The following is a 26,838-nucleotide window of genomic DNA, read 5'->3' on the forward strand; positions in this document are numbered from 1 at the left end:
TGGGATGGTGAACATGAACTACTAGGTAGTATGATATGGCCGAGGAATGCATGAGGGGGTGAAGGCGCAACAGTTAAGGGAAGGGAGAATGCAAGCAAGCAAGTAACTGGGTGAAGTTATACACAAACGTTAGAGTAAAGTTGCGTCAGCAGTCCCCGTGGCGCAGTGGTAAGACACTCACTCACCCGGCGCTTTGCAAGCACTTTGACCTGGGTTCGTATCCAGGCCGGGGAGGAATGATTGGGCGCTAATTCTTAACTGTAGCCCCTGTTCAACTAGCAGTGAATGTGTACCTGGTTGTTAAACGATCTAGCGGGTCATATTCAGGGGGAAAAAATAGGATTAAGGACCAGCCAGCCCGAAACGCCATGCGTGTTAGTGGCTTTACAAGAATGTAAGAACTCTTGTACATATAAATAAAAAGTATAAAAAGTGGAGGTGCTGGGAGATGGGTCCGACTTGACCCTACCCCCTCGGCAGCCCTTAAAATTATATTTGTCTATTATTTGTCTATTATATTTGTATTATTTGTCTGCGTCAAATCCGTCAAAAAAACCCAGATGCGATTCATCAGTGCTTCGTTAGAGATGGACTGATAAAGGTGAGAAAAACCGCAGAGGGCAAAATGTTCACAATTACTAAAGAAGAGAACCTCAACGCTTTCCTCTCCCAATGTGGTCTGTCTCAGCTCATTATCACTCCCAGTGAATTAACTTAATTAACCCCCTGTCAACTAGTGGGGCTAGGTTTCCTAAGTCTCATTGTTTCATTTTCTGACTTAATTTTTAACTTACTCTTAACTAGTCATTTACTGAAATTATTGAATTGAGTGCATAAATAGTTCTTCAGGTCTTATTAATTATACAGTCATAACTGAACTATTTATAGTTAATAATCATTAGCTTAAATTTGCCTATGCTTATTATTCAACTTTTCTTTGATTCCATTTATTACCTAGGTTGCCTAGCCTCGCCATGCTCCCTTACTCCATTGTACCCCTGGCTTTGCCTGCATCTCAAATTGCAAATTGTTACTTACAGTGTACCTGAGAGTACTCGTAAGCAATCTACCTCATTTTTCATTTTTGCTCAATTTGTTTTTGTATTGCTTAGTCTTGTTTATATTTTTGTTTTGTATTTCTATATCTTGTGTTTTGTATAGTCCATGTTTATATGTTTTTTCGTTAATCTCATTTAATCTCATTTTTTGCCCGAAACGCATTGCGTAATAGTGGCTTTAGGCATTGTATGTACTAGCTCTAACTATATATCAATCCATTAATGTAACATCACTTGTATGTATATACCTTACCTGAATAAACATCTGAATCTGAATCTGAATCTGAATTTCTTACCTAGGTTGTCTAGCCTAGCCATACTCCCTTACTCCATTGTACCCCTGTAAGCCCCTTTTGAGTTTGCTTTGTTCTGTATTGTGTACATCTTTTTCCCTATTTTATAGCTTATTTCTACCTTGTTATTTGCCTTTCTTCCCTTGTTTTTCCTGCAATCAGTTTTTTTTATGCAGACAAGTATAGACCCTGAACTTAACCTCTTATCCACTATCTATGACAATTATCACTTTAATGATCTAAATTGCAGATATTTTGCAGCACATGATGTAAACAATGTATTAACTCATAATCACAATATCTCTGTAATCAATTTGAACGTTAGATCCCTAGGTAAACACTTCGATGATGTTAGTGCCTTGATTGAAGCTATTGACAACAAATTCTCTTTTATTATACTTACTGAAACATGGTTGAAAGAGGATACTACTCAGCTCTTTAACATGCCTAACTACTCAGCAATTCACAACTGTCGTCAAATTCAGAGAGGTGGTGGCACTGCTCTTTACTACCACCAAGAACTAACATGCTTAAAAGAAATTAGAACCAGAGACTGCTATGGGGAGTATATCTTCGCCAGCTTCAGAGTCAAGGGTGCCGAGTCTGTCCTGACTGTGGGTGCAGTTTATAGAATTCCTAACACTAATGTGTCCGAATTCAACTCAAACCTTAGAAATCTAATACTTGATAACAGACTGAACAAAAACCACCTAATTATCGCAGGGGACTTTAATATTGACCTCTGCGAGCCTGAACACCCCACTGCTGTTAGTTTCCTCAACTGTATGAATTCCTGCTTCCTCATACCCTTAATCACTAGACCTACTAGAATCACTGATAGCACTGCCACGACGCTCGATCACATCTGGACAAACATAACCTCTCCGCTTACTTCAGGTATAATCACCGATAGCACTACAGATCATTACCCCACATTTCTCTTAACTAACATTAGCAAACCACCTCTTGAGTCAAGAGTGATACGTTTTAGACTGCACAATGAAACTGCTATAGACAATTTTATAACTGCTGCTGATAATGTCAACTGGGAGTCCGAGTTAGGTAACATAGTGGACATCAACCTAGCAGTGCAATCTTTTCTTCAAAAAACTCTTAGCCTTTATAATACCCACTGTCCTATGCTTACAAAACAAGTCACAACCAAAAGGCTTAACAATCCCTGGCTTACAAAGGGAATACTTAAATCTATTAATAAAAAACATGACCTTGAGAAGAAGTATAGGTTAGGAATTGTCTCCAAAGAATTCTCAAAGAATTACTCATTATTGCTATCTAAGATAATTAGACGAGCCAAAACTAAATACTACGAAGATAAATTTACCCAAATAAAGAGCAACATTAAACAAACTTGGAGAACAATTTCTCAAATATTGGGATCAAAGAAGTCTTTCAATAACAAACCGACTCTCCTGTCTAATAACGATGGTCAGCTTTCAGCCTCTGATTCTGCTATTGAGTTCAATAGGTTCTTCTCTTCCATTGGTTCATCCCTTGCAAATGATATTCCATCTTCCAGTACAGACATTAATGACTATCTTTCAGGTAACTATCCACAGTCTCTGTACCTAAAGCCTATTAATTCCACTGACGTCAATGAGATAATCCTTTCCCTTAAAACCAAGTCTGGTGCCCTTGAGGAGATACCAACTTTAATTTACAAAAAAGCCTCCAGATCTTTAGCCCCTGCTATTGCTTTGCTCTTCAACAAGTCACTTGAATTCCAAACCTTCCCAGATATTCTAAAAAAAAGCGAGAGTAACGCCTGTCCACAAATGTGGTAATCTCACAGATGTTAACAACTACAGACCTATATCTATCCTGCCAAACTTGTCAAAAATTTTTGAAAAACTAATCTATAAGCAGCTTTACTCATATCTAGTCAAACTCAATATACTTAGCCCTTGCCAATATGGCTTCAGACCCAAAAAAAGCACTAACGATGCACTTATTAGTATGCTTAACTTGATTCATACAGCTCTTGATAAAAATGAGTTCCCTGTTGGGTTGTTTGTGGACCTGCGTAAAGCTTTTGACACTGTCAACCACCAAAACCTTCTTCTTAAATTACATCATTATGGAGTCAGAGGACACTCCCTACAATACCTCAAATCCTACCTTACTGACAGGCTCCAATATGTTTCTGTGAATAATACAATTTCTCCCACCCTACCCATCAACATTGGTGTTCCCCAGGGCAGCATACTTGGCCCTCTCCTCTTTCTCATCTACATTAATGACCTTCCAAATGCCTCCCAACACCTCAAACCAATTCTATTTGCTGACGACACAACCTTCATTTACTCCAGTCCTGATCCCCTTGCTCTAAATGCCACAGTAAATACTGAGCTAAATAAAGTCCATCTGTGGCTAACTGCCAACAAACTCACCCTTAACATTGACAAAACCTTCTATATTCTGTTTGGCAATAAATCCTCTAATCAAATAAATCTCAAAATAAACAATACCCAAATTTGTAACAAATTAGATGGCAAATTCCTTGGCATTCTCATTGACCACAAGCTTAATTTCCAGGGACACATTCTAAACATATCAAAAAAAGTTTCAAAAACTGTGGGCATTCTTTCTAAGATCAGATATTATGTACCACGCCCTGCCCTGGTGACTCTATTACTCCCTTATCTATCCATATCTCAACTATGGTATTTGTGCTTGGGGCTCTACTACCCAAAATCACTTACGTCCTCTAATTACTCAACACAAAGCTGCTATTAGGACAATATCCAATTCTGGCCCCAGACATCACTCGGTACCCCTACTTAAATCTCTGAATATGTTAGACATTAAGTCACTGCACATTCTCTCATGTGTATTATACATATATAAAACGCTAAACTATAATGCCAATCCTGATCTCAAAAGCTTCATAGAAGGTTGTATCAGAACCCATGAGCATCACACCAGAAATAAATACAGTTTTGATATTCCTAGAGTACGACTTAATCAAACTAGAAATGCTCTACAAATCAAGGGGCCCAGAATGTGGAATGACCTTCCCAACCATGTTAAAGACTGTACCTCTCTCAACCAGTTTAAGTTAAAAGCGAAGCTATACCTAATAAATTCCCTGTAACCTACCTTACCCTTCTATTGTCAACCAATGTCTGTTTTTTTCTTTAAAGAGCGCTGTTTGTCGACATAATTGTATTTGTGCTGCTTTTTCATCTATGTTTTCATTTCTTGTTTTCATTCTACTCAATTAGTATTAAGCTTGTCATTTAAGTTTATCATGCCCGAAACGCTTTGCGTAATAGTGGCTTTAGGCATTGTATGTACTAGCTCTACCTATAAGTCAAACAATCCTTGTAAATATTTATTGTATGTATGTACCTTACCTAAATAAAATTGTATTGTATTGTATTGTATTTACCTTATTTACCTGAGGGCCACCATATCTGTAGCGGCCAAGGCGACGATAGAAACCCGACAGCCTGTCGAAAGTCTCCCCATTTGTCCTGATGATTCTGTCCAACTAGATTTTAAAATTCTGTAGCGTATTGGCACTTACTGTTTCGGCGGGTAGGCAGTTCTATGGGTTTATAACTTCCTGGGTGCAAAAAGTATTTCCTGTTTTCTGTCCTGCAATGTGGATTGTTGCGCTTTAAACGCCTTGAGTTCCTTGTTCGTCTTACATCTGACCTTTTGAAGAAGTGGTCTGGATCAATATCCTCCAAATTGTTCATTATTTTAAATTTCAACGAAGTCAGCCCTGTCATGTCTGGTTTGCAGTCTTGCTAGCTCTGTGGCCCTTACATTGCATTCTTGTACAGCCACTAGTACGCGTAGCGTTTCGGGCAAGTCCTTAATCCTATGGTCCCTGGAATACGATCCCCTGCCGCGAAGAATCGTTTTTTCATCCAAGTACACATTTTACTGTTGCGTTAAACAGAGGCTACAGTTAAGGAATTGCGCCCAGTAAATCCTCCCCGGCCAGGATACGAACCCATGACATAGCGCTCGCGGAACGCCAGGCGAGTGTCTTACCACTACACCACGGAGACTGCCTCAACCATTCCTGGTATGACAGTCGAAATGGGGCTCAGTTCAGAAATCCTTTTAGTCTCCCGTCGTTGAACTTTCTCCGAAGCTTTCTTCATGTGTTTTTGAAGTTGAGGTTTCCAGGCCGGGATACAATAATCCAGGTGTGGACACACCAGAGATTTCCACGTTCTTCCCACCACATGTGCCTTAATTCACTCTCCCGCCCTATGGGTAAAACTACCAGCTGCCCTATGGGTTGGGAGCTCCGCGCTATGGGCCTCCTGGCGTTGGGGGCTCGAAAAATGTAAGACACCTGTCAACAAAAGCCATTCTAGAGCTAAGTCAACTCATGTAAAAGGAATGAATGAGGGCCACAGGGCTACGGGAGACATCTCCCGTCACGCAGGGTGTAGTCGCACCTCCACAGATCTCCAGTATCAGCTCTTGATACTGATAATGGCTCAAACGGGCCACCACTTACGGACTATTCATGCCGTGCCATCTTTTGGGTGGCTTAATCTTCATCAATCAATCATCAATCAATCAGCCACAGGGCTAACAACACTGCAGACCAGGCATGGTAAGGCGGATCTCATTGAAACTTTTCAAATACTGAACAAAATTGAGGCTGTTGATTCTGACAACTTCTTCAAAAGGTCAGATGTAACTCAAACAAGGAGCAACGGTTTCAAGCTAACAAGCCACAATGTAGGACTGAGAACAGGCGATGCTTTTTCACCCACAGCTAGGGTTATAAACTCATGGAACCGCCTACCCGCAGAAGCCGTAAATGCCAAAACTCTGTTAACATTTAATGTACAGTTGGAAACGATTATCAAAGCAAATGGAGGGACCTTCGACAAGTCACCGGCTATTTCTCATCGAGGCCACTAGTGTTAGTGGCTCTCGGGTAAACTCAGGTAAAATACTAAACATTTTTAAAAGTTAGATGCAACAAAAAAAGGAATAACGATTTCAAGACCAACAAGCCATAATCATGTACGACAGAAACAGGAGTCTTTTTCACCCACAGGGATGGTTTCATGGGTGAAAAAGCACCTCTTTTTCACCCATGGAACAGCCTACCCGCCAAAGTTGTAACTGCCAAAACCTATATTTTATAACTCCAGCTGGAAAGATCACAGACAAATGGACCTTTAATGAGCCGCCGGCTTCCTGCCCTCGTAGAGATCATTAGAGTGTCAGTGGACCTCAGGTAAACTCAGGTATATTCAGAAAACATGCTTTTTCCCCCATAGAGTTATAAACTCATGGAACTTTATTTTATTTTATTTATTTTATTTTATTTATGCATATACAAGAATGTACATAAGGAATGTGAGGATACAATTATGGTAATTACAGTCTTGTAAAGCCACTAGCACGCGCAGCGTTTCGGGCAGGTCCTTAATCTAAGAAAATTTTAAGGAGGTAAATACTTGCAAAATTTATAGACAAAAAAATGATAACAGATTACATAGAATGAAAAAAAAAAAAGATGAGAGAAAATTATAGGTACAGTATATTAAAGCACATAGGTAGCTATGATTGATTGCAATGACAGCTTAAAATGGTAGTTGCAACAAATTGGTAGGCACAATACAGCAGAAACAATATAAGATTGATTGCAATGACAGCTTGAATGGTAGTTGACAAAAATTGGTAGTCACAATACAGCATATGGCTAGCACATAAAAGAAGACAGCAATGAACACAATGATAAGGTTGTTTGATATTACATAAAAATTAGGAGATTGGGTACCACTAGGTACAGAGCAAATTAAAGCTCAGTGTAGGAAACTAAATAGATGAAGTTAGGTACTTTTTGGTTTTGCTTTTAAATAAGGCAAAAGTTTTACTTTTTTACTAACTGCCTACCAACCGAAGCGGTAAATGTGAAAACACTGTTGAATTTACAAATCCAGCTCAATAAAATCCTCAGGACAAATGGCGGACCTTTGACAAGCCTCCGGCTTCCTGTCCTCGTCGAGGCCACTAGAGCAATAGTGTTCGGGTAAATTAAGGTAAACTACAGGAAGTGCTGAGAAGTCCACAAATTAGCTGATCTCGTATAATAAGAGGACCAAAATTGGTCTATTTATAAGTTTTAAAATTCATATTAATTATAATAATAATGATTATTAATTATTAGTGAGATATAATTAAATTATTAGTGAGATAAAGTGGTCAATCTTGCAATGGGGCGCAGCCGTAGCGGGCGTCTCAAGCCTCCTCTTGTCTCTGGCTTAGACTCACCAATAGAATGGAATCTCCTCTCGTTCCTTCCTTTGACCAACCATAACAGTGTAGCTAGGCTAATTATCGCATTACAATTGTGATTAACAAGTCTGTTAGCGAATATAAAGAGTAGTTCAGAGGCATGTGGTAGTAGTTGGAGGAAGAGAGTATAAGGTGGACGGAGGCAGCACCATGGCCGCCCTCGCTCTCCGCCTCTACCAGAAAACTGATCCAAATGTCGATTTTGGTGTGTTGTTGGAGAACAAGAAGTCCAAGAACAGCCTTCTCTTCCAGGCGGGGACCGTTGCTACTCTGTGTGAGTGTGTGAGGAAGGGGGAGTCCGTGCTGCAGGTGGTGGTGGTGCAGGAGAGAGAGAGGCTTCTGTCTTGACCTGTCACTCTGACAGCTCTAGGGTACAGGTCACTTCGTACCTAAAACAGTTCCACGTAACCTAACTCAGTGGAACGTAGCCCAATGTAATGTAATGTAACTCAGTGTAATGTATTCCAACGTAATGTGATCCAATGTAATGTAACCCAACGTAGCGCAACCCAATGCAACGTAATGTAACCCAGTGTAACGTAACCCAATGTAACGTAACCCAATGTAACGTAATTAAATCTAACGTAACCCAATGTAACGTAATTAAATGTAATGTAACCCAACGTAATGTAACGTAACCCAACGTAAAGTAACAAAACTTAACCCAACATAACGTAATGTACCGTTAACATAGCCTAACTCAACCTCACCTCAACTCAAGTTCACACAGTGTAACCAAACGGCATTGTTCCGTGCTCGGCGTAGAGCCGTGGACAGTTGTCGACCGAAAAGTCCCGCGTATGATTTCTTCTTATGTGGGGGTGAACCGTCTCGCTGCCACACCACCGCTTGTTCTGGTCCGCCTCTTACTCATAGCGACTTGACCTCATAGGGGCCTTGACCTAGGGGCCTCGTAGCCTGGTGGATAGTGCGCAGGACTCGTAATTCTGTGGCGCGGGTTCGATTCCCGCACGAGGCAGAAACAAATGGGCAAAGTTTCTTTCACCCTGAATGCCCCTGTTACCTAGCAATAAATAGGTACCTGGGAGTTAGTCAGCTGTCACGGGCTGCTTCCTGGGGGTGGAGGCCTGGTCGAGGACCGGGCCGCGGGGACACTAAAAAAGCCCCGAAATCATCTCAAGATAACCTCAAGATAAGAAGATAGCCAGTATGCAGCCAAAAAACCTACATTTTTTTTAAATTAGCATTTTGTTCCATTCACCTGATCAACCAGGCTGTGATTCATACGTCAGGCTGTGAGCAGCCGCGTCCAAGAGCCTGGTTGACCAGTCCAGCAACCAGGAGGTTAGGTCGATGACCGGGTTGCAGGGGGTCACTAAGCCCTGAAACCAACTCGAGGTACAGTATACTCATGTTATACCTGGGCTCTAGAAGACTTGAATCGTGGAGCCCATGTAAAAAATAAAAAAATAAAATGTTTATTTAGGTAAGGTACATACATACAATAAATTTTTACAAAGATTGGTTGACTTATAGGTAGAGCTAGTACATACAATGCCTAAAGCCACTATTACGCAAAGCGTTTCGGGCATGTGTTTGAGGCCGAAGCTCAAAGATTTCTATTCAGCATTTTGTATTACATTTGAGGTACAAAAAAGCTCTGCTATTTCCAACTGTGCCATAACATTAAAAATCATTGTGCCAGGTAAATAAAAAATCATGGTTAAAAAACATTATCCCTAATTTGTAATATAAATTATTGTTCTCATTATCTAAAACCCAGACTTTGTTCCGAAGGCTTGTGTCAATTTAAATACCTGTACACTCAGTACTCATAATTTGGTCATAATCATTGTGGGGGTGGGGGTGGGGGATTGGGTCCTTTGACAAACCACCGGCTTCCTGTCCTCATCGAGGTCACTAGTGTGTTACTGGCCCTCGGGTAAATTTCATAATTGAAATTTCAAATACAAAAAAATATTGAGTGTTTTCCATTTATGCCGCAAAAATAATTAAAATTTTTTATAATAAAAATTTAAAATGTTTAAAATTATTTTTAATTGGTTATTGTATATTATACAAAATGTACTGTACTGTACAGTATACAACATTATGAACACAACAATGTTACTAGGAAATATATCTTTGTACATCCCCCCCCCCTCCTCCCCCCCCAAAAAAAAAATCCATGTTTTTTTGTTTTTCAAAGATTTTGTTGTTTTCTAGTTGATCTGGGTTGTTGTTGAATTATTTTGTTATGCATTTATTCACATTATTTGAGATGTATGGATGAGGGGGACAGCCTGTGACTTGTTAACAGGCATATAGAGTTTTCCATTCCAATAGCTTCCCCTTAAGACGTCCAACCACTGGAGCTGGACGCGCGACAGTCTCGCTTCGTGCAGGTCGCCGTTCAATCCCCGACTGTCTTCGAGTGGTTGGACACCATTCCCTTCTTCGCCGCCGTTCCATCCCAAATCCTTATCCTGATCCCTTCCAATTGCTATATAGTCGTAATGGCTGGGCACTTTCCCCTGATAGTTCCCTTTCCCCCCTAAGACTTGGTCTACTCTTCTTCCTTTTTATCACTAATCATTATAAGACTAAACATGCTGAATGAATCTTGAATCAGAAAAAACCCATTTACATGCAAAGTAAATGTTTCCCAATCTATTTAAATCAACTTCAGTACTGTTATGCTTACAAAATAATATAACCATATTATGTAAACGTATCATAGGGAATAATTGCAGGTGATGAGTCACAATAACGTGGCTAAAGTAAGTTGACCAGACCACACACTAGAAAGTGAAGGGACGACGTTTCGGTCCGTCCTGGACCATTCTCAAGTCGATTGAGGGGGAGACTTGAGAATGGTTCAGGACGGACTGAAACGTCGTTGTCCCTTCACCTTCTAGTGTGTGGTCTGGTCAACATAGGGAATAATTATTTGTGAGAGGTTTGAAGCAAGTATATTTGGAGACTTTTAGCTACTTCTGTATGGGATGCCATTAGAATCTACCATGAACCAGTTAGTGACTTGGTTTGGAGGCTGGTGGGTCTTTGAGAATATTACATGATTTGAAACAAATTTTCTAAACATTAATATTAATAATAATAATAATACAGACAGAGATTGTTTATTTGTCCTATACTGTATTTGCATTATAAGGGTGGTAGTAACATGGCTTCTCAATGCTTATGTTTTAACAGCTCAGCCCGAGACGGATGCCATCCGTGGTGACCATTATGGCAGACTTCTCGATGCCTATGCTTGCCTTGGGGTTCTTCAAGTTTGCCCTCGTAAGTATTTTCATCATCATTTGTTCCATTTGCAGCTAACATAATAGATTTGGAGTGATGGATTATTTCAATCATTAGTTAGACATACATATTACCAAATTCTACTTTCTAATTGTTCATTATGTCAATACTGTATATATACGATGGGCCACATTGTTACTATAAGTTCTGTCTAAACAGGAGGATGAGGAGCAAAAAACACATGTGATGAGAGCATGAGAAAGTAAGCATTAGTAACAGCCATTCAGATGATAAATATATAATAGATAATGAGAACATCTAATATGAGGGATGCCACAAAAATGATGGTAGCCTTCAAAGCACTAGTGCTATCTCATTTCCAGTACTGTATAGTACTGTATGGCCCTTGCATCCTCATTCAGGGCAGGCAAGAATAGAATAGCTTTGACATTTTTACCATACAAGGACAATAAAGTATGGCGAGTTGTAGGATTGACATAATTGTCCTCCTACCATCCTATTACTATCTTTTATTCATAAAAATAAAAGCTATTTATTATTTGCTGTTTATAAATAGCTATTTACAATTTCCCATTTTTTTTATGAACTAATATCCTTGAAAAAATATTTTCTGGATTGGTCCATTTTCTAAAGTAAAAAATTTGTTTTGGTAAACCTTTGGTACCATGATCTTTACTACATTATAAGAATGTATTATATTAACAAGAAATAATTATACTGAGGTGGTTTAGCTGTACCTACACAAGTTGAGTCACTACTGTGTTACTGGTTCACGTTAAGCAGAAATGAGTTATACTGTATACTGTATATAGATGACATGCTTAGCTAGTCATAACTGCAAAAAGTCCTTGAATGTTTGTACTCACACTCTTTAAGTACAGTACCTCTTTAAGTACAGTACAGTACAGTATTTGCAACTTGGTTTCTTGTTATATATCATGAATATTAAACATTGTTTTTGTTGTGTGTACCTAGTCCTCATTTAGGAATTCTGTATGGTGATATAGGCAATTTTTATCATTTTATTTTGTAATACCTGTATAGGAAAGGGCTAGCATATTCAACTTCAATTGGGGAAAACAAAAACTGTTAATGTCAACACAGACTTCCGAATTATCACTTAATATGTTGCTTTCAGATCTTTTTGTTTCAGAATATAGTTGAGCAATATTGTTGGGATGATTGTGTATCTGCCAGTACAGTTATGAAACTATTATATTTGTATATTTCCAAATCCTTTTTATTAACATGCCAGATCTTTTGCAACATTGCTGTAGCATCACTTTGATAAATGTTGAGTGAACTGTTATGAACTGTTATGTTGGTGATAGCACTGTTTATTGTCAGGCTTCACTGGTGTCAATTGTCAACTTTTGTATATAGGCTGCTAGTTGGAATATATGAATATAATATGTCATCTTCCTGTCATGATATATAACAATCTTTTGGTAGCCATCATGTTTCCAATCTTGGATCCCCCTCTTGAATATTCATGTAAGTAATGGGGTTGCCAAGCTCATCCCACTAGGGATTTTGAGCCAGTGTACACATTTCTCTAAGACTAAATTATACAATTTGGAAATCAATTATTAATTTTGAACAATAGAATTAGGCTCTTTAGTAATTGTAAATTGTGCTGAATTCATTAATATGTATTGGGGAAAATTTAATTTTAAGATTAGTATTTTGAATAATGGAGAACAGGAGAATAGGCTGTATTTTCAAGCCAAGCTATGCATACAATGTTTGAGCCTACCAGTAATTCTTCTGCACTAAATTAATTTTGTTTGAGAGTTTGAAGGTTGTGAAATGTTGGTCATTGTCATTGAATTGCTATCTAGATGTGAAAATTCATAGGTGTTTTGAGTATAGTATGATAGAAAGTTCTTTTTGAATACCTCATTTTGTAATTATTGGTACAAAATATTTTGAAACCAACATGGTATAGGTTTGTATTAGTGTTTTATAAGTAAATTTTGTTATAGAATATTTTATCCTGATGCATTTATCAGTGACACAAGCCAACATTATCTGCATCTTGTGTTTTCTCTTGCAATGCATGGGGGGGATTGTCTGGAATTTAGAGTTCCTCATTTGGCAGTTGGGCATGTGTAGGTTTGAGCCCCTATTAAATAATGGAGAGAAACAAACTTAGGGAAATAGATCCTATGACTCACAATCCCATTAAGTGTGTTGTAGCTTGGATGAGACTAGCACTTACGTGTCAGTGTTTTGCTGAAATATATCCAATATTCTCATACACGACTTACTGTTTATAGTTTACAAACATCGAGTAAGTGGGAATACCAATGGTGATATCTGCTTTTGTATTCTTATTGCTCTCAGGGATATCATGGGAAGGTAATGTTATTTACATTGTTTTATTACAGTAACACTTGTCACACTCTTTTTTTCCTTTTCCCTCCCCCTTTTTCACTTAGTGTATTTTACATTTTCCATCATTTTTGCCTAAGTAACTTCTTGTGGCCAATGCTATGAGCCCTTATATATCTGTCATATTGGTTTTTGGCAAAAACAAGTGATGTAAAATGTCTCGGAACTTTCATTGTGTGCTGGGCCATTTTTGTTTTTTCCTACTTAAAGTATGTGTTTTCTGTGGAGAGCCCCTCCGGCACCCTGGAGCTATTCCGGGTTGATATGCATATATTAGATCGTGGCATCAGTCAACTCGATTGGAGTTCTAGCCTACCGGGGACCACAAGCCAGAACCTGGGCCCCTCAGAGAGGCTCGAGGAGCAATGGCCTATGAAACCCCCCATGTGATTGGAAGCATTCTATGTTTGCCATCTACCGGGTTAGGCACCCAGAAAGGTAAGCATCCCAAAACAGACTCCACTTGGTTAAAATTGCTACCAAAAACTGAACTATCCAACAGAACTCCACAATCTGAAAACAAGCAAACAAGCATGACGTCACAACCACTGCCGTGCTGTTGTTTGTGCAGCTCCTCCCTCCCTGGGAGGGGGAAGGGGAAGCCCCAGACCCCTCGGGCCGGCTACCCAACCTCAGTTCTGAGGCTGATGTGTTGCGTGGCGGTCATTTGACTCTAGCGCCTGTCTCTGAGCAGTACTGTACCTTTGTGGTTGTGTTCTCCTGTGAGGTGGTGTGTGAGCCAGGAGTAATTCAAGGAGTACTGGAGCTGCATGCGCCTAGGGCCACCAACCAAGGTGCCCTGTAAGTACTGCCCTTGCGTCTTGGGGTTATCTTCGACGAGTCATTCGGGAACTACCTCTGTAGGGATCTTTTGCTGCTCGGTGATTGCCTGCCTTTGGGGTCAGCTGGGGTTTTCATTTCCACTGTTTGACCTTGGGTAGGAGGTAGTATCTTCGCTGGTAGGGGCGCAAGATACTGTGCAGCATGTCACCTATTACACAGCGGACGGTTCTGTTCCTCCTGGAGACGTTAAACTTTTGCATTTTATTTTTGTTTTTTGTTTTTATGAAACACCATTTTCAGGGCGAGTCCTGAAGGCCACCCTCCCTCCCTCCGTTCGGCGTTTTTTCACGTTTTGATATTCAGCCACTGAACTGAGGTTGGGTAGCCGACGCGAGGGGGTCTGGGGCGCCCTGTTCCCCCTCCCAGGGTGGGGAGAGCTGCGCAGACAGTGGCGCGGCATCATGCTTGTTTGCTTGTTTTCAGATTGTGGAGTTTTGCTTGATAGTTCAGTTTTCGGTAGCAATTTTAACCAGGTAGAGTCTGTTTTGGGATGCCTACCTTTCTGGGTGCTTAACCCAGTAGATGGCAAACATAGAATGCTTCCAACCACATGGGGGTTTCTATAGGTCATTGCTCCTCGTGCCTCTCTGAGAGGGCCAAGTTCTGACTCGTGGTCCCTGGTAGGCTAGAACTCCAATTGAATTGACTGATGCCATGGTCTAATACAGTACTGTATATGCATGTCAGCCTGGTATAGCTCCGGGGAGCCTCCGGGACTCGCCCAGAAAATGGCGTTTCATTACATTTAACACTGGTTTTATACCATCCAACTTTCATGCTCCCGGTATAATGTTTTGCTCTAAATTTGGTCCAGGGTTCCTTCTCCTTTTATTCTTCGCCACCTACTTTCCCTCCACAAAGACTTTCCTAATGTACTTGTACAAGATCTTGGCATTTGTAAAAGTATCAATGTGAAATAAACATTTAGACTTAGCATTTTAAAATAAAGAGATACCTTCAAAAAACAAAAGTAAATGTTAGATGTATTATTTAGTCAAGTATTTTCTTTCAGCCTCCTTGTATAGCAACTGAAATAAAAAAAGCAGAAATGTATTATATATTGTTTATGTGAATGTTTTACCCATAGTAGTGTAATTGATGTGGGAACACAATATTACAGGAGAGAACACCCAACAGTACCTGGTGGTGGTCACAAAGTGTGTCCGAGTGTGCACCATTCACAACTCGGCCATCTACAAGATTCAAGAAATTGACATTATCTCACTTCATTCTATGAGACTGCCAAATTATAAAGCCCAGGTCAGTATAAAAAATGTAGTATTTTTGTAATGTTCTTAATTATTACAAGGCATGATTTACCTATTGAGTGAACAGTGTTTAGTAATGTAACTTTAAGTACACCCACCACCCTTAAGTTGATGAAACTCCACTTGCTATCTTTTGATTTATAATTATGCTCGTATTTGTGTACGCATAACATGTACATTAGCCTAGTGTTAATCTTGTGAATACAATTACTGACCATAATGAATGCTCATAAATTATCCAACAAGAGCTGTCTCTTATGACAAGTCTTTTATTTATACAATTACAATTAGTTAATCTTTTTAGTGATTTTATTTCTAGGAAGAAGAGTCATGGATAAAAGAGATGAAAAAGTTGCTGGGGAATGAAAGCTTTTTCTTCAGTGTCAGCACTGGGAATGCTGAAGCTCTGGACCTCACCCTTTGTGCTCAGCGTCGCTTCAAGACCAATCGCACTGACAACAGATACTTCTGGTTAGCAGTTTTCCTTTATTATTGTGAATTGAGCTACTGTATTGTGTAATCTTGCTCTCTTGCTTTCCTCCTGGTGAGGGTGGTTTATAAATGATGATTTGAAAAGTTATGTGAGAGAAGGAAAACTGAAGGAGAGGGGAAGAGGGAAAATGGGGGGTGGGGTGGAGGGGGGGAGCAGAAATATAGACATCAATGAAAATTATTCCCAAAGCATTTTTTGTACAAATACATGGGTGGCATATGTTTTAAAATCATAAGCATGAGATGTATCTAAATGCTTGGCGGATCTGTAGTAAGTGATCATAAGTGTACTTGTATTTCCAGGAATCGGATGCTGCATCTGCACTTGAAACGATTTGGTGTAGACTGTCAACAGTGGTTAACTAAGGTTATGTGTGGGAGTGTTGAATTCTCATCCATCTACATGAATAACCACACCCCCAAGATTCTCATCATCTCCAGACTCAGCTGTGAGAGAGCTGGCACAAGGTGGGTCTAGCTCTGTTGGGGTTTTAGGGAATATTTTATGGAATTAATCCAATCTATTGCTTCTTTAAATCAAAGAAATGGCTTTAAAATGTGTAGGAATGATGCACAATATATATATATAGGACTTCTAGAATAAACATGGGATAAAGGTAGTTGATTGAAAATATTTTGGAAAGAGTAAGTGGAATCTCGCGTGCGCGCACAAAATCTCCACATGGTTTGTGTAGTGGTTCTTAACAGAAGGCCTATGTACCTCTAGGTGTGGCTTCTGGCAGTCTGCTGTTACGTTTCCTTGGACACTGACCTGGTTCTGCTTTGTAGATTTTCAGGGATGTCTTGTTCAGTTCTTCACACTTGTTCATCATTCTCCAAGAGTGTGTTCCTTCCTGTTCCCACAGTCTAATCACATGATCTCGTGCTGTTTCCCTTTTTATATGGCTATTCTACAAATTAGGTTGGTTCTTTGCTTTTTCATAATTTCATTATCAATTCGCCGCTCTGCTTCTCTTCTGACTGTGGTGTACAGTACCTTTTCTGGCCCTCTTGCAGGCCTCTCTTTTTGCTTCCCAGGGCACTATACTTTTGCCATTTTATTATTATTTTTTTCCACTTGCACTCTCGAACCGTGAATTTACTGTTTTTTCCTCATTTACTTCATTCTTGTGAGGTATAAACTGTGTTCCATTGCTTTTGTGCATTGCTGTGTTAGGAATTTTATACACGCCAGATACATATCATTTGGCAACATTCTTTCCTATTTTTTCCTCTCGCTATACGTCTTGCAAGTAGGTCATAATCTTCTTGTAGACCCTTCTGCAGTTTTCTTTCTTCTTGGGTTATGTATTTTCTTGTACGCTTCAACCTGTTTCTTTGACTACCGCTTTCAATTCTGCAATACAATTGCACACACACTAACACAATGGTCACTGATTCCTAGTGGCATCTTGTGTTTTACATTTTCTAAATCTTTTTTGTTTTGATGGATGCATAGATAGATGGATAGTTGAGTAGGTAGCTGGATTGGATAGATGGATGGATAGATGTACAATACTCTTATATTCTTTGTGTACACACTTTTGAATAATCATTCAATTGAATTGAATGGGTAGATGGATGGATAGATGGATAAGTAGGGGGATACATGGATGGATAGATGAATGGTTAGATAGATGGATAGATAGGATAAATAGGGGGACAGACAGACCTGGGCAATGTTGGGTACTCCCCTAGTGTACTCGCCTAGTTGTGAGAGTAGCAATTTGTACATCAGTGTGTGCATATATAATAATTCCTGATTGTATGAATGAGTTGGATTTCAATGTCAGCATCTCCTTACAGATTTATGGTGCGTGGCGTCAACGATGGAGGACATGTTGCAAATTTTGTTGAAACGGAACAGATGATATCCATCGATACAATGGATGATCTTGTTTTATCGTACATCCAGACTCGTGGAACTGTACCATTATTCTGGGAACAGCCTGGCCTTAATGTAAGTTTTAAACAGTTAGATATAAGTAGGTTTTTCCCTCCTACAAACTATTATACTGAACATAAGCAAAATCATCAGAGTTACCTGATCTGTATATAGTGCTCTCCAATACATGCTTGATGGTCGTCTAGTTAATACCAAAAAATTAATCTTCACTGCCTGTAAACTGCTAATATAGAAATACTAAATAATAATTTAGACTTGACAGGTTATGTTATTACATGTTAAATGATCAGTCAAGGTTTCTATTGAGTGAATCTTTGGAGCAGGACGGGGATCGAACCAGCGTCCTGGGTAACCTCAGATGCGTACCTTAACCCCATGGACCATGACATGCTAAAGCTTATACAATCTGGATCTGCCTGGATCCAATAGGAGTCAGGAGGCACCGAGCTGGTAGCCAATTCAAGTTTTATGCATATACAGTAGAATGCTGTAGATAATGGAGTTCTCCATCAAACACTCCCTCCAAATACACAAGGAAATCAGTACAGTATAATGTGATACATCTATACAAAAATCTTTGGTGCAGGGTGGGGATTAAAAAGGGCTGACTCCATGGCAACCTCTTGAGCACAAAATTGCAAATGGGCAAAAGAATTGAAGCAGCTACCGCTTGTGAAGTACCTTTACTATAAAATAAAAAATAAAAAAAAATCAACAGATGAAGACCCTAGCCAGTGTCTCCATCAAAATAAACTCAGTAAATCCAAACATTGCAGGCATAATACAGATAGTACAAAATGACCATCAGCATGAAGCAGAATCAATTGGTATCCCTCAAACACACAAGGAGTAGAGGCTTGGTGGGCCGATCAATGAGCCGCAGCAATGACCTGTGTGATTTAGCAGAGCCTGAAGGTAAAGACCAAGCAGAACACCCAGGCACTAAGGTAGCTCTCCGAAATAAACACACACTTAACGAAGCCCTTAGGAAAACTTGGAATCAAATTGCTTCAAGTTGAAGTTCCTTGGAATCTTCAACAGGTAGTCAACAGGTATATAAGGCAAGTTGTCCACTTTTGAGTATGGGCTTCTTTATATATACTTTAATGCATGTGTTCCAGGTTGGCTCGCACAAGGTGAAAATGTCTCGGGAACCAGAGGTGTCCGTTCAAGCATTCCAGAAACACATGCGTTTTTTACGAGAACGTTATGGTCAGCAGGTGGTCATTAACCTCTTGGGAACAGGCGTTACTGGCCGAAGTCAGGGTGAGGCAGCACTGTCCCATGTCTTTCAGGTAGGTCAACCTTTATCATCAAGCTTAATCATGAGGAAATCCTCTAATGTTTCAGTGAAGGCCAGAGTTTCATAATACTGTGTAAATGTTGAGTGGATAGAGATCTTTTTATCAATAACAGCTTAATTATTTGCATATTTTTATCCAGTTATGTAATTACAGTACTCATTATGTCTATTATCAAGTACTCTCAATAGATTTATTTCATTGTTGCAGTTCTTTAAACTTGTTAACACTTTCGCCCGGGCATGACGCAGCATTGCGTCATCCGTTTACTGGCGGTAATTCCGGGGATGACGCAGCATTGCGTCAGCCACTTTAAATAATCGCCAAAAATCAGGTTTTTATCCGATTTTTTTGGGACTGGTTTTAAAATGCGCGCCGATGTCTTCCCATTTTCTTTGTTGAGCCTCGTGGCCCTCAGGCAGCTTGGCACATGCCGTGGGCCCATTGTTTTCGCTCCACTGTTGTGACCAATGTCGCCTCCCCTCGCATCTCAAACGTGTGAACATTTCGGCTATTTTCCGTGGCTATATTTCTTACTGCGGCTTTAGAAACTATCTACGCTTACTCCACGATGGATAGTGATCATGAACAAGGCCCTTCCAGGAAGAAAATTGCGAAAGAAAGGCTTGAAAAGGGCGGGATTTGGGAGTGTAGCTGGAAGGCGGCTGAGCACTCACTCGGGGCTAACGCGTGGCCCGTCTTCAACTCGTCGGCGGTTGGAGCGTGACCAGGTTTTTTATTTTATATGCTAATGTTCCTCTAGAGAATTCTATTGCGAACCCATTGAGACCAAAATGAAAGACTTAGGATAAAAATTGAGGTGACCAGAGTGAAAATAGTGAAAACATTTTATCGCGTTTGCGCACTCCTGGGTAACTTGTTCGCACTTTCTCTGTTTGCTGCGGGTAATTAGCCGGGCTTTTGGAGCTTATATGCATTTAGTGCTGTAGAAAATTCTATTGCGAACACAATGATACCAAATTTAATCTCGTAGGACGAGAATTAAGGTGACAAAGTTGAAGAGAGTATACACTTTTCATAATTTACGCGCACTCCCGTGACACCCTGGGTCCCATATCGCACAGTTGAGGGGTGGCGGGCGGGGTGCACCAAAGTGTTAATTAAATTTGTTTTATCCTTTGATACAATTTTTAAATCATAATGCCTCATCTGTGTTACAGCATATCATATATCTTCAATTAGATTGTTTATAGAGGGAACTGGAAAGTGATGAAAATCTCGGTAAACTGGACTGACTGTGATAAATAAGTAGTAATTCTGGGAGGTAGTCTACAGTAGCTCTCCAAGCTTAGCTCTGGTATTGCCAAAGTCTTTGCTGATCATACCAGATCTCTCAGACCTATCACTGCCTCTCAAATGCCAGGACTACAATCTAGCTCATTAAACAGGGCAAAAGGATCTTGGGGATCAGAGATCAACCCAAAACTGAGAAATAAACAAATGAGAAACATACCTAACAAAACATATGACTGCTTGAAGGAAATTAGACAGCCCAAGGTAAACAAGGTAAATTGTAAAAAGGAATTATATTAATGTGATATATCAATGAGAAAATCTGTAGGAGCCATGAGGAGGATTCGAACCTATGCTCTGGGTACTCCAAAGGAAAGGCCTTAGACCACTACACTACAGCATGGTCAAACCATGTTGCACTTCAAGCAACACCCCTATTACACCAAGCTCATACAAGTCATACCTGGACCCGGGCTGGGCTTGGGGAGTAGAAGAACTTCCAGAACCTCATCCAGGTACAAACCCCAGGTGACCTGGGTTGCCATTTGTTGGTAGTCAGGTAATTACCTAAGTGTAGTTACAGCATGGGAGTTATGCTCGTGGTGTCCAGTCTTCCCAGCACTCTGTCTTATAACGCTTTGAAACTACAGGTACTGACGGCTTTGGCCTCCACCACCACCTCACTTAACTTGTTCCGACTACTCTGTTTGCGAAAGTGACTGTCTGTAATTAAGGGGGGGTTTTCCCTGCAGCCACTTTTGTAGATTGGAAATATGTTAGCCTTTTTCCACATATCTGCTAGGACTCCTGTACACAGAGATTCCTGAAAAATCAATTGAAGTGGAATTCTGAGCTCGGGTGCACAATTCTCTCAGAACCCAAGGTGAAACTCCATCTGGGCCTATTGCTTAGGTTCTTCCATAGCTCCTTGACCATTTTTTCCACTTGCATTACAGTTTGGGTATTTATAACACAACATTTATCATTTGCATCGAGTACCTTAGGGTACTTAATATCCTTCTATTAGTTTCTTGTTTTTTGTGCCTATGCTTTCTCGTGGGTTCTGGGTTAATCTCTGATCTCGAAGCTCCATTTGCCTCCAACAACAAAACAGTTCTGGTCCTGACTTCTGAATTTTTACTCATAAAATCTGAATTTGGGTTCCAAAACCCAAATGGAATTTAGAGGAGGATTAAGAACCGACTGTCTGAGTTGATGTGCACAGATTTACAGGGCCGGCGGCTGAGCGGACAGCACGCTGGACGCGTGATCCTGTGGTCCTGGGTTTGATCCCGGGTGCCGGCGAGAAACTATGGGCAGAGTTTCTTTCACCCTATGCCCCTGTTATCTAGCAGTAAATAGGTACCTGGGAGTTAGTCAGCTGTCACGGGCTGCTTCCTGGGGTGTGTGTGGTGTGGGGAAAAAAAATAGTAGTAGTTAGTGACAGTTGATTGACAGTTGAGAGGCAGGCCTAAAGAGCAGAGCTCAACCCCCGTAAGAACAACTAGGTGAATACAGATGATACTGTTCTTCAAAAGAACAGAACAGAAGCTTTGTTGATGTGTGCAATAAAAATTATGATGATTGTGGAAAATAATGTTGATGAAAACAGGAATAATGGATGTTATAAATAAGACTAAATTCATGTATAATAAGTGTTTATAGTTGTGATATCTCTCACATCAGAAAATTAAGAAATGACAATGTTTCATTACACTACTTGATACTTGTCGAGGATTGACCGAAACGTGGCCTAGGATCAAATGAAATGTTGCCGTTTCTTAATTCTTTTTACGTGTGGTTTGGATATCATATCTTCAGCCACGTTATTGTGAATCTCTGAGTATCTATAGTTGCTAGCCCCCTGTGAAATGTAACTAGGAAACACCAGCAAAATATCCACAGCAGTATCTGGGTGGTGTTGCACACAAGTATAGAGTGCACTAATTGAGCTGTCACAACTGAAATGTTAGCAGACTGCCTCCAGTCAGTTCTGGTCACTGTTTGTGCTGAAGATGGCAGCTATGATGCGAGATGTATATTCAGTCATTATCATGCTTCTCTGCTCTTGAAGGGTGGGTAGGCATCAGCCAAGAATATACAATATACAATAATGAAAGATAAAAACTAACAAATGTTTTAATATTTGTTTTCAGATCCAACACATTAACTGCCCTTGGAGTAAGGACTCTCCTCATATTGTTTTTGATTTTCATCAAGAGTGTAAAGGTGGACACATAGAAAATTTAAGTAAAAAACTCGTACCTCGAATTCAAGAAGAAATGGAAACATTTGGATATTTCTGCTCCAGAAAGGGACAGGTGCAGTCAGTAAGTTCTTTACAACTAACAGTTGGGGATTATGATGCTATTCATTATTGTCGCTTCTAGGGGGACCGAATGGTGGCTCCTTGTAGCTAGTTATAGTGAGAACTCCATACAAGTCACATCAGTCTTAGGAGTTTGGACTAGTTTATCGGCGACAAGAGCCAAAACTTGGCCCCCTCCCCCCTCTCACAGAAAAGAAACCAATTAAAAGAGTTGTAAGGTTCTCAGTGAAAAGAAACAAAGCAGCAAACGACTCCACAAATGACTTTTCCAGTTGTCAGTTTTGAACTAGTGGCAGCACCACTTGGAGCTACCAGCTTTCCATGTCAACATTCCTCAGTTTGTCGCCTGCTGTCCAGCTATTTGGACTGCTTCTTGAGTCGCCAACCTTTTGGGTCCCAACTATTTCTCGATAAGTGTAGGACTTTGTCCTGTAGGAGCCCATTGGCTTGTGTATTGTTCCACGATTTAGTGTTAGCTTCATGTGTGTATTCACAAGCTTCACTTATGTGAATTTTAGGTACTGTTCGCTTCAAGCTGCATGAGCTTAGGGCATCCTTTCCCAAGGCGCTCATTTAGTGATGACCCTGCCCTGATAGAATACATTCTCTTGTGGGTTCAGGAGTTCCATCCCATAGATGCTGGCTTACTCTTTAGGGTTCCTTGCTTCAAGAAGTACAAGGGTCTTTGAAACCTCTGTAAGGTGTTGGAATTTTCTTAATCAAGGGGGGTGCACTAGGGTTTGGATGCTGGTTGATATGGCACTTCACTGATGGCCTACATGGCCTTGTTTATCCTTAGGTCTATGTTTGGTATTTTCTTTCAGCATGTATCCCTAGGTGTCCTGCTTGGTCATTTCTGTTAGGCCATGGTAAGCCCCATAGGCCTTGATGTGACTTTTCATAAACTATCTACCAAGCCCGCACTTGCTACTTGCAAGTTTGAGGGATGTCTTTCGACATTGCTACATGATGATGATCATTTATTATCTTTGCCATGCTGCCTGTTGAGTGGGTGCTACCTTCTACCTTGAGGGTTGTGTCATTTGTGTTTGCTGGGGGGTCTATTCTAGCAGAGCTTGCTTCTTGACAAAAGGCTTATTAGGCAGCAGCTCCTTTATGGGAGTGATTCTCCCATATTCATTGTTTGCAGCTTGGTGCTTGCTTGTATGCCCCAGAGTTGGCCCCTTTGGTGTTTAAGGATTTGTAGTGGCTGGTGAATTCCACCTGTTTCAAGTTTGCTACTCCTTCTCTTTCTCCAGTTCTATCTAACAGTTTGCCATGCCCTTGGGCCCCCTTCCCTCTTCCATGGCTCTGAAACGTCCGAGGGTTTCAGATTTTGGGCAGGGTTTAGCTGTGGGTGTAACTTGGCAGTCCAGAGATGTTCCTCACTGATTCGATGTTCTCCTCCGATCTTTGCGTCTCAAATTATTGACACCAATATCATCACCAATGGTGATGTCTATCACCATTTGTGTGGTGCACAGGTGACTTAACCTTTTGTTGCCAGTTTGTGGCTCTGGTCTCCAGTAGGTTATTAAGGATGTCCAGGGCTGATACGACTTGTGTGTAGAGCTTTCTCAGTGCGGCTAATTACTGGGATCCACCGAGGCCCGACCAGAAAGAGGCATTTCATTACATCCATCACTTTTTGTTCAGATAATGTTGATGTAGTGAACATTAGAATTAAGAAGCAATGGTGTGTATAATTATGAAGGGAAGATGGTTGTAATGTAATGAAAGATTGGTATGCAAATAGTGGAGAGGGTCATTATTGGGTAAAGATAGTTATGTAGTGAATATGGTGCTCATGTGATGGTCATTGTTATTACCAGAGTGTAATTTCCTAATGTGTGTAAAATACTTAGTTTACATAGTGGATGTAGTGCTTGTTTTGTGCAGATGGTGCTCATATGGTAGTGGTGTTCATAGAGCGGAGATTGTTGTCACAGCAGAGGTAGTAATGTGTGGAGAAGTTGGTCATTGTATGGTATACTGAAGATGGTGAACCAGTGGTAGGGGATCGCTTATATAATACCTGTAACCTGTATTTGTATAGAATTGCATATAAATGTATTTAAACGTAATTATGTCAGTAATATTCTCCTTTACCCAAAATTACAGCTGCAACGGGGCACTATGAGAACAAATTGCCTGGATTGCCTAGATAGAACAAACAGGGTTCAAACTTTCCTGGGCTTAGACTGTCTTAACAAGATGTTGGAGGATCTTGGAGTTGCCAACAATGGAGTGATTGTTCAGCGATTTACAACCAAACTTGAGGAAATGTGGAAGGACAATGGTAATCGCATTAGCCAGATATATGCTGGAACTGGAGCACTGCAAGGCTCGAAGGTAAGCCACTGATAACACCTGTTGGATTTTTTATATTTTAGTCCTTACTTCCTGTGCCTGATGACAAGATGAGTCAGCATAGTGTAGCCTATCATCCTTTTTCATTGAAATACATTGAAATGAATGTAATAGGATCTTCCAAAATTGTAAAACACCGTCAGATTGTTCACTGCATTCTACAAGATAGGTCAGGTTGAGACCTGTACTTTTCAATCATTCTTACAACCTCTGTACAAGATTTCTTCTCAAGTCGTCCTCTAGCAAGAACTTTCTCCACATGTTTCTGCAGTCAAACACACTCTAGCTGCTCGAGCTTAACTGGCTTATAGCATCACAGTAAAAGAGAAACACTCCTCTGCCATCCCTACAGAAGTGACTTAGGGCATGTGAATGGAATTACTTAAATGTTATAGAGGGGCAACTCATTGTTGATAGACAGCCTTATTTTCCCTCATATCAAGTTGTCTACACGGTAATGTGAATGTGCTGTCTGGGGGTTTGCCTGTATGTTTTTGCTCCTCATTTCACTATATAATTATATTTTGTATTCAATTCATTATTTCAGCAGTTTGATCAGCCCACATGTTGTATTTTTTGGGGGGAGCCCCGTCGGCTCCCCGGAGCTATCCAGGCTGAATGGATATGTATAACTTTCTGGCATCAGTCAAAGTGCTAGGAGTTCTTGCCTACCGGGGACCACGAGGCAGAACCTGGCCCCCTCAGAGAGGCACGAGGAGCAATGGCCTATAGAAACCCCTTTGTGATTGGAAGCATTCTATGTCTGCCATCGACCAGGACAGGCACCCAGAAAGGTAGGCGCCCCCAAAGCAAACCCCTATTCTGGTGAAATTATTGCTACCGAAAACCGAACGAGTGGACAAAACTCCCCAAACAAAATTATCAAACTAGTATGACGTCATCATGTCGCCGCGCCACCGTCTGCGCAACCCCCCCCTCCCCGAGAGGGGGAAGGGGGAGCCCCAGACCCTCTATGCCGGCGATCCAACTGGCAGTTCTTGGCTGATGGTATTACTGGCTGGTCGAGTGCCTCTGGCTCCGGTTTTTGTTTCAGTTCTGTGCCTTGTGGTGTGGACCGTCTCTACCGGTGAGGTGTGAGCCAGGAGTAAGATTCCACGGTACTCGGGCTGCATGTGCCTAGGGCTATCTTCCCTAGGTGCCCTGTAAGTACTGCCCTTGGGGCTTGGGGCCACCTTCCACAAGTCACCTTGGGTTCTGCCTCTGCTGTGTCCTTTACTGCTCAGTACTGGGCCACCCTTGGAGTCGGCTGGGGTTTTGTTGCCCTGGTTTGTCTCTGGGTAGGTGGTAGTTTTCATCACTGGTAGGGGCGCGGGGTACTGCACAGCTAGTTTTCACCATTAACAGCGGCCGGCTCTGTTCCGCCTGGGTATGATGTCCTCTTGCGGGGTTTTTCTTTTGTTTTTGTTTTTGCCTGGTGGGGGGTCTGCCTTTACTATGGTCCCCCTTTCCTGTTCTAGGTGAATTTCTTTCGAGTTCTTCTGTTGGCGGTACTCCCCGCTTGGCCCCCGTGAGTGGACACGTCCCGGGGGTTCAGCTTTAGCAGTTCGTTGGTAGATTTGGGCGCCGGTTCGCGGTACCCTGCCTGGGCTTCCCTTAGCGTGTACCAAAGGCTAAGGTCCCTGGGAAACCCCATGGGGGCTCCGTGGTCCTCTAGGTGTGTCCCCGGAGTCCCCCTTGCGTCCTGCGAGTTTGACGGTTGATCTGTCCCCTTGTCTCAGGGTGACACTCACCGGTTGTGCCTCCGCCATGCTGCCTGTTGGGTC

General features: G+C 41.0%; 1 protein-coding gene across 1 annotated transcript in view; it reads left to right on the forward strand.

Annotated features, from left to right (window-relative positions):
- Positions 1-7,741: 7,741 nt before the first annotated feature.
- The window catches only part of Synj (synaptojanin), a 98,704-nt gene continuing 79,607 nt past the window's right edge, over positions 7,742-26,838 (forward strand). Inside the window, exons 1-10 of the mRNA XM_045756394.2 lie at positions 7,742-7,925; positions 10,826-10,915; positions 13,244-13,258; positions 15,255-15,394; positions 15,722-15,873; positions 16,198-16,362; positions 17,701-17,854; positions 18,922-19,095; positions 22,512-22,685; positions 24,806-25,036. Coding sequence (XP_045612350.1) covers positions 7,802-7,925; positions 10,826-10,915; positions 13,244-13,258; positions 15,255-15,394; positions 15,722-15,873; positions 16,198-16,362; positions 17,701-17,854; positions 18,922-19,095; positions 22,512-22,685; positions 24,806-25,036 — 1,419 coding nt within the window. The 5' untranslated portion in view covers positions 7,742-7,801. The remainder of the gene's footprint in view (positions 7,926-10,825; positions 10,916-13,243; positions 13,259-15,254; positions 15,395-15,721; positions 15,874-16,197; positions 16,363-17,700; positions 17,855-18,921; positions 19,096-22,511; positions 22,686-24,805; positions 25,037-26,838) is intronic.

The sequence above is a fragment of the Procambarus clarkii genome, chromosome 60, assembly GCF_040958095.1.
Source record: "Procambarus clarkii isolate CNS0578487 chromosome 60, FALCON_Pclarkii_2.0, whole genome shotgun sequence".
Lineage (NCBI taxonomy): Eukaryota > Metazoa > Arthropoda > Malacostraca > Decapoda > Cambaridae > Procambarus > Procambarus clarkii.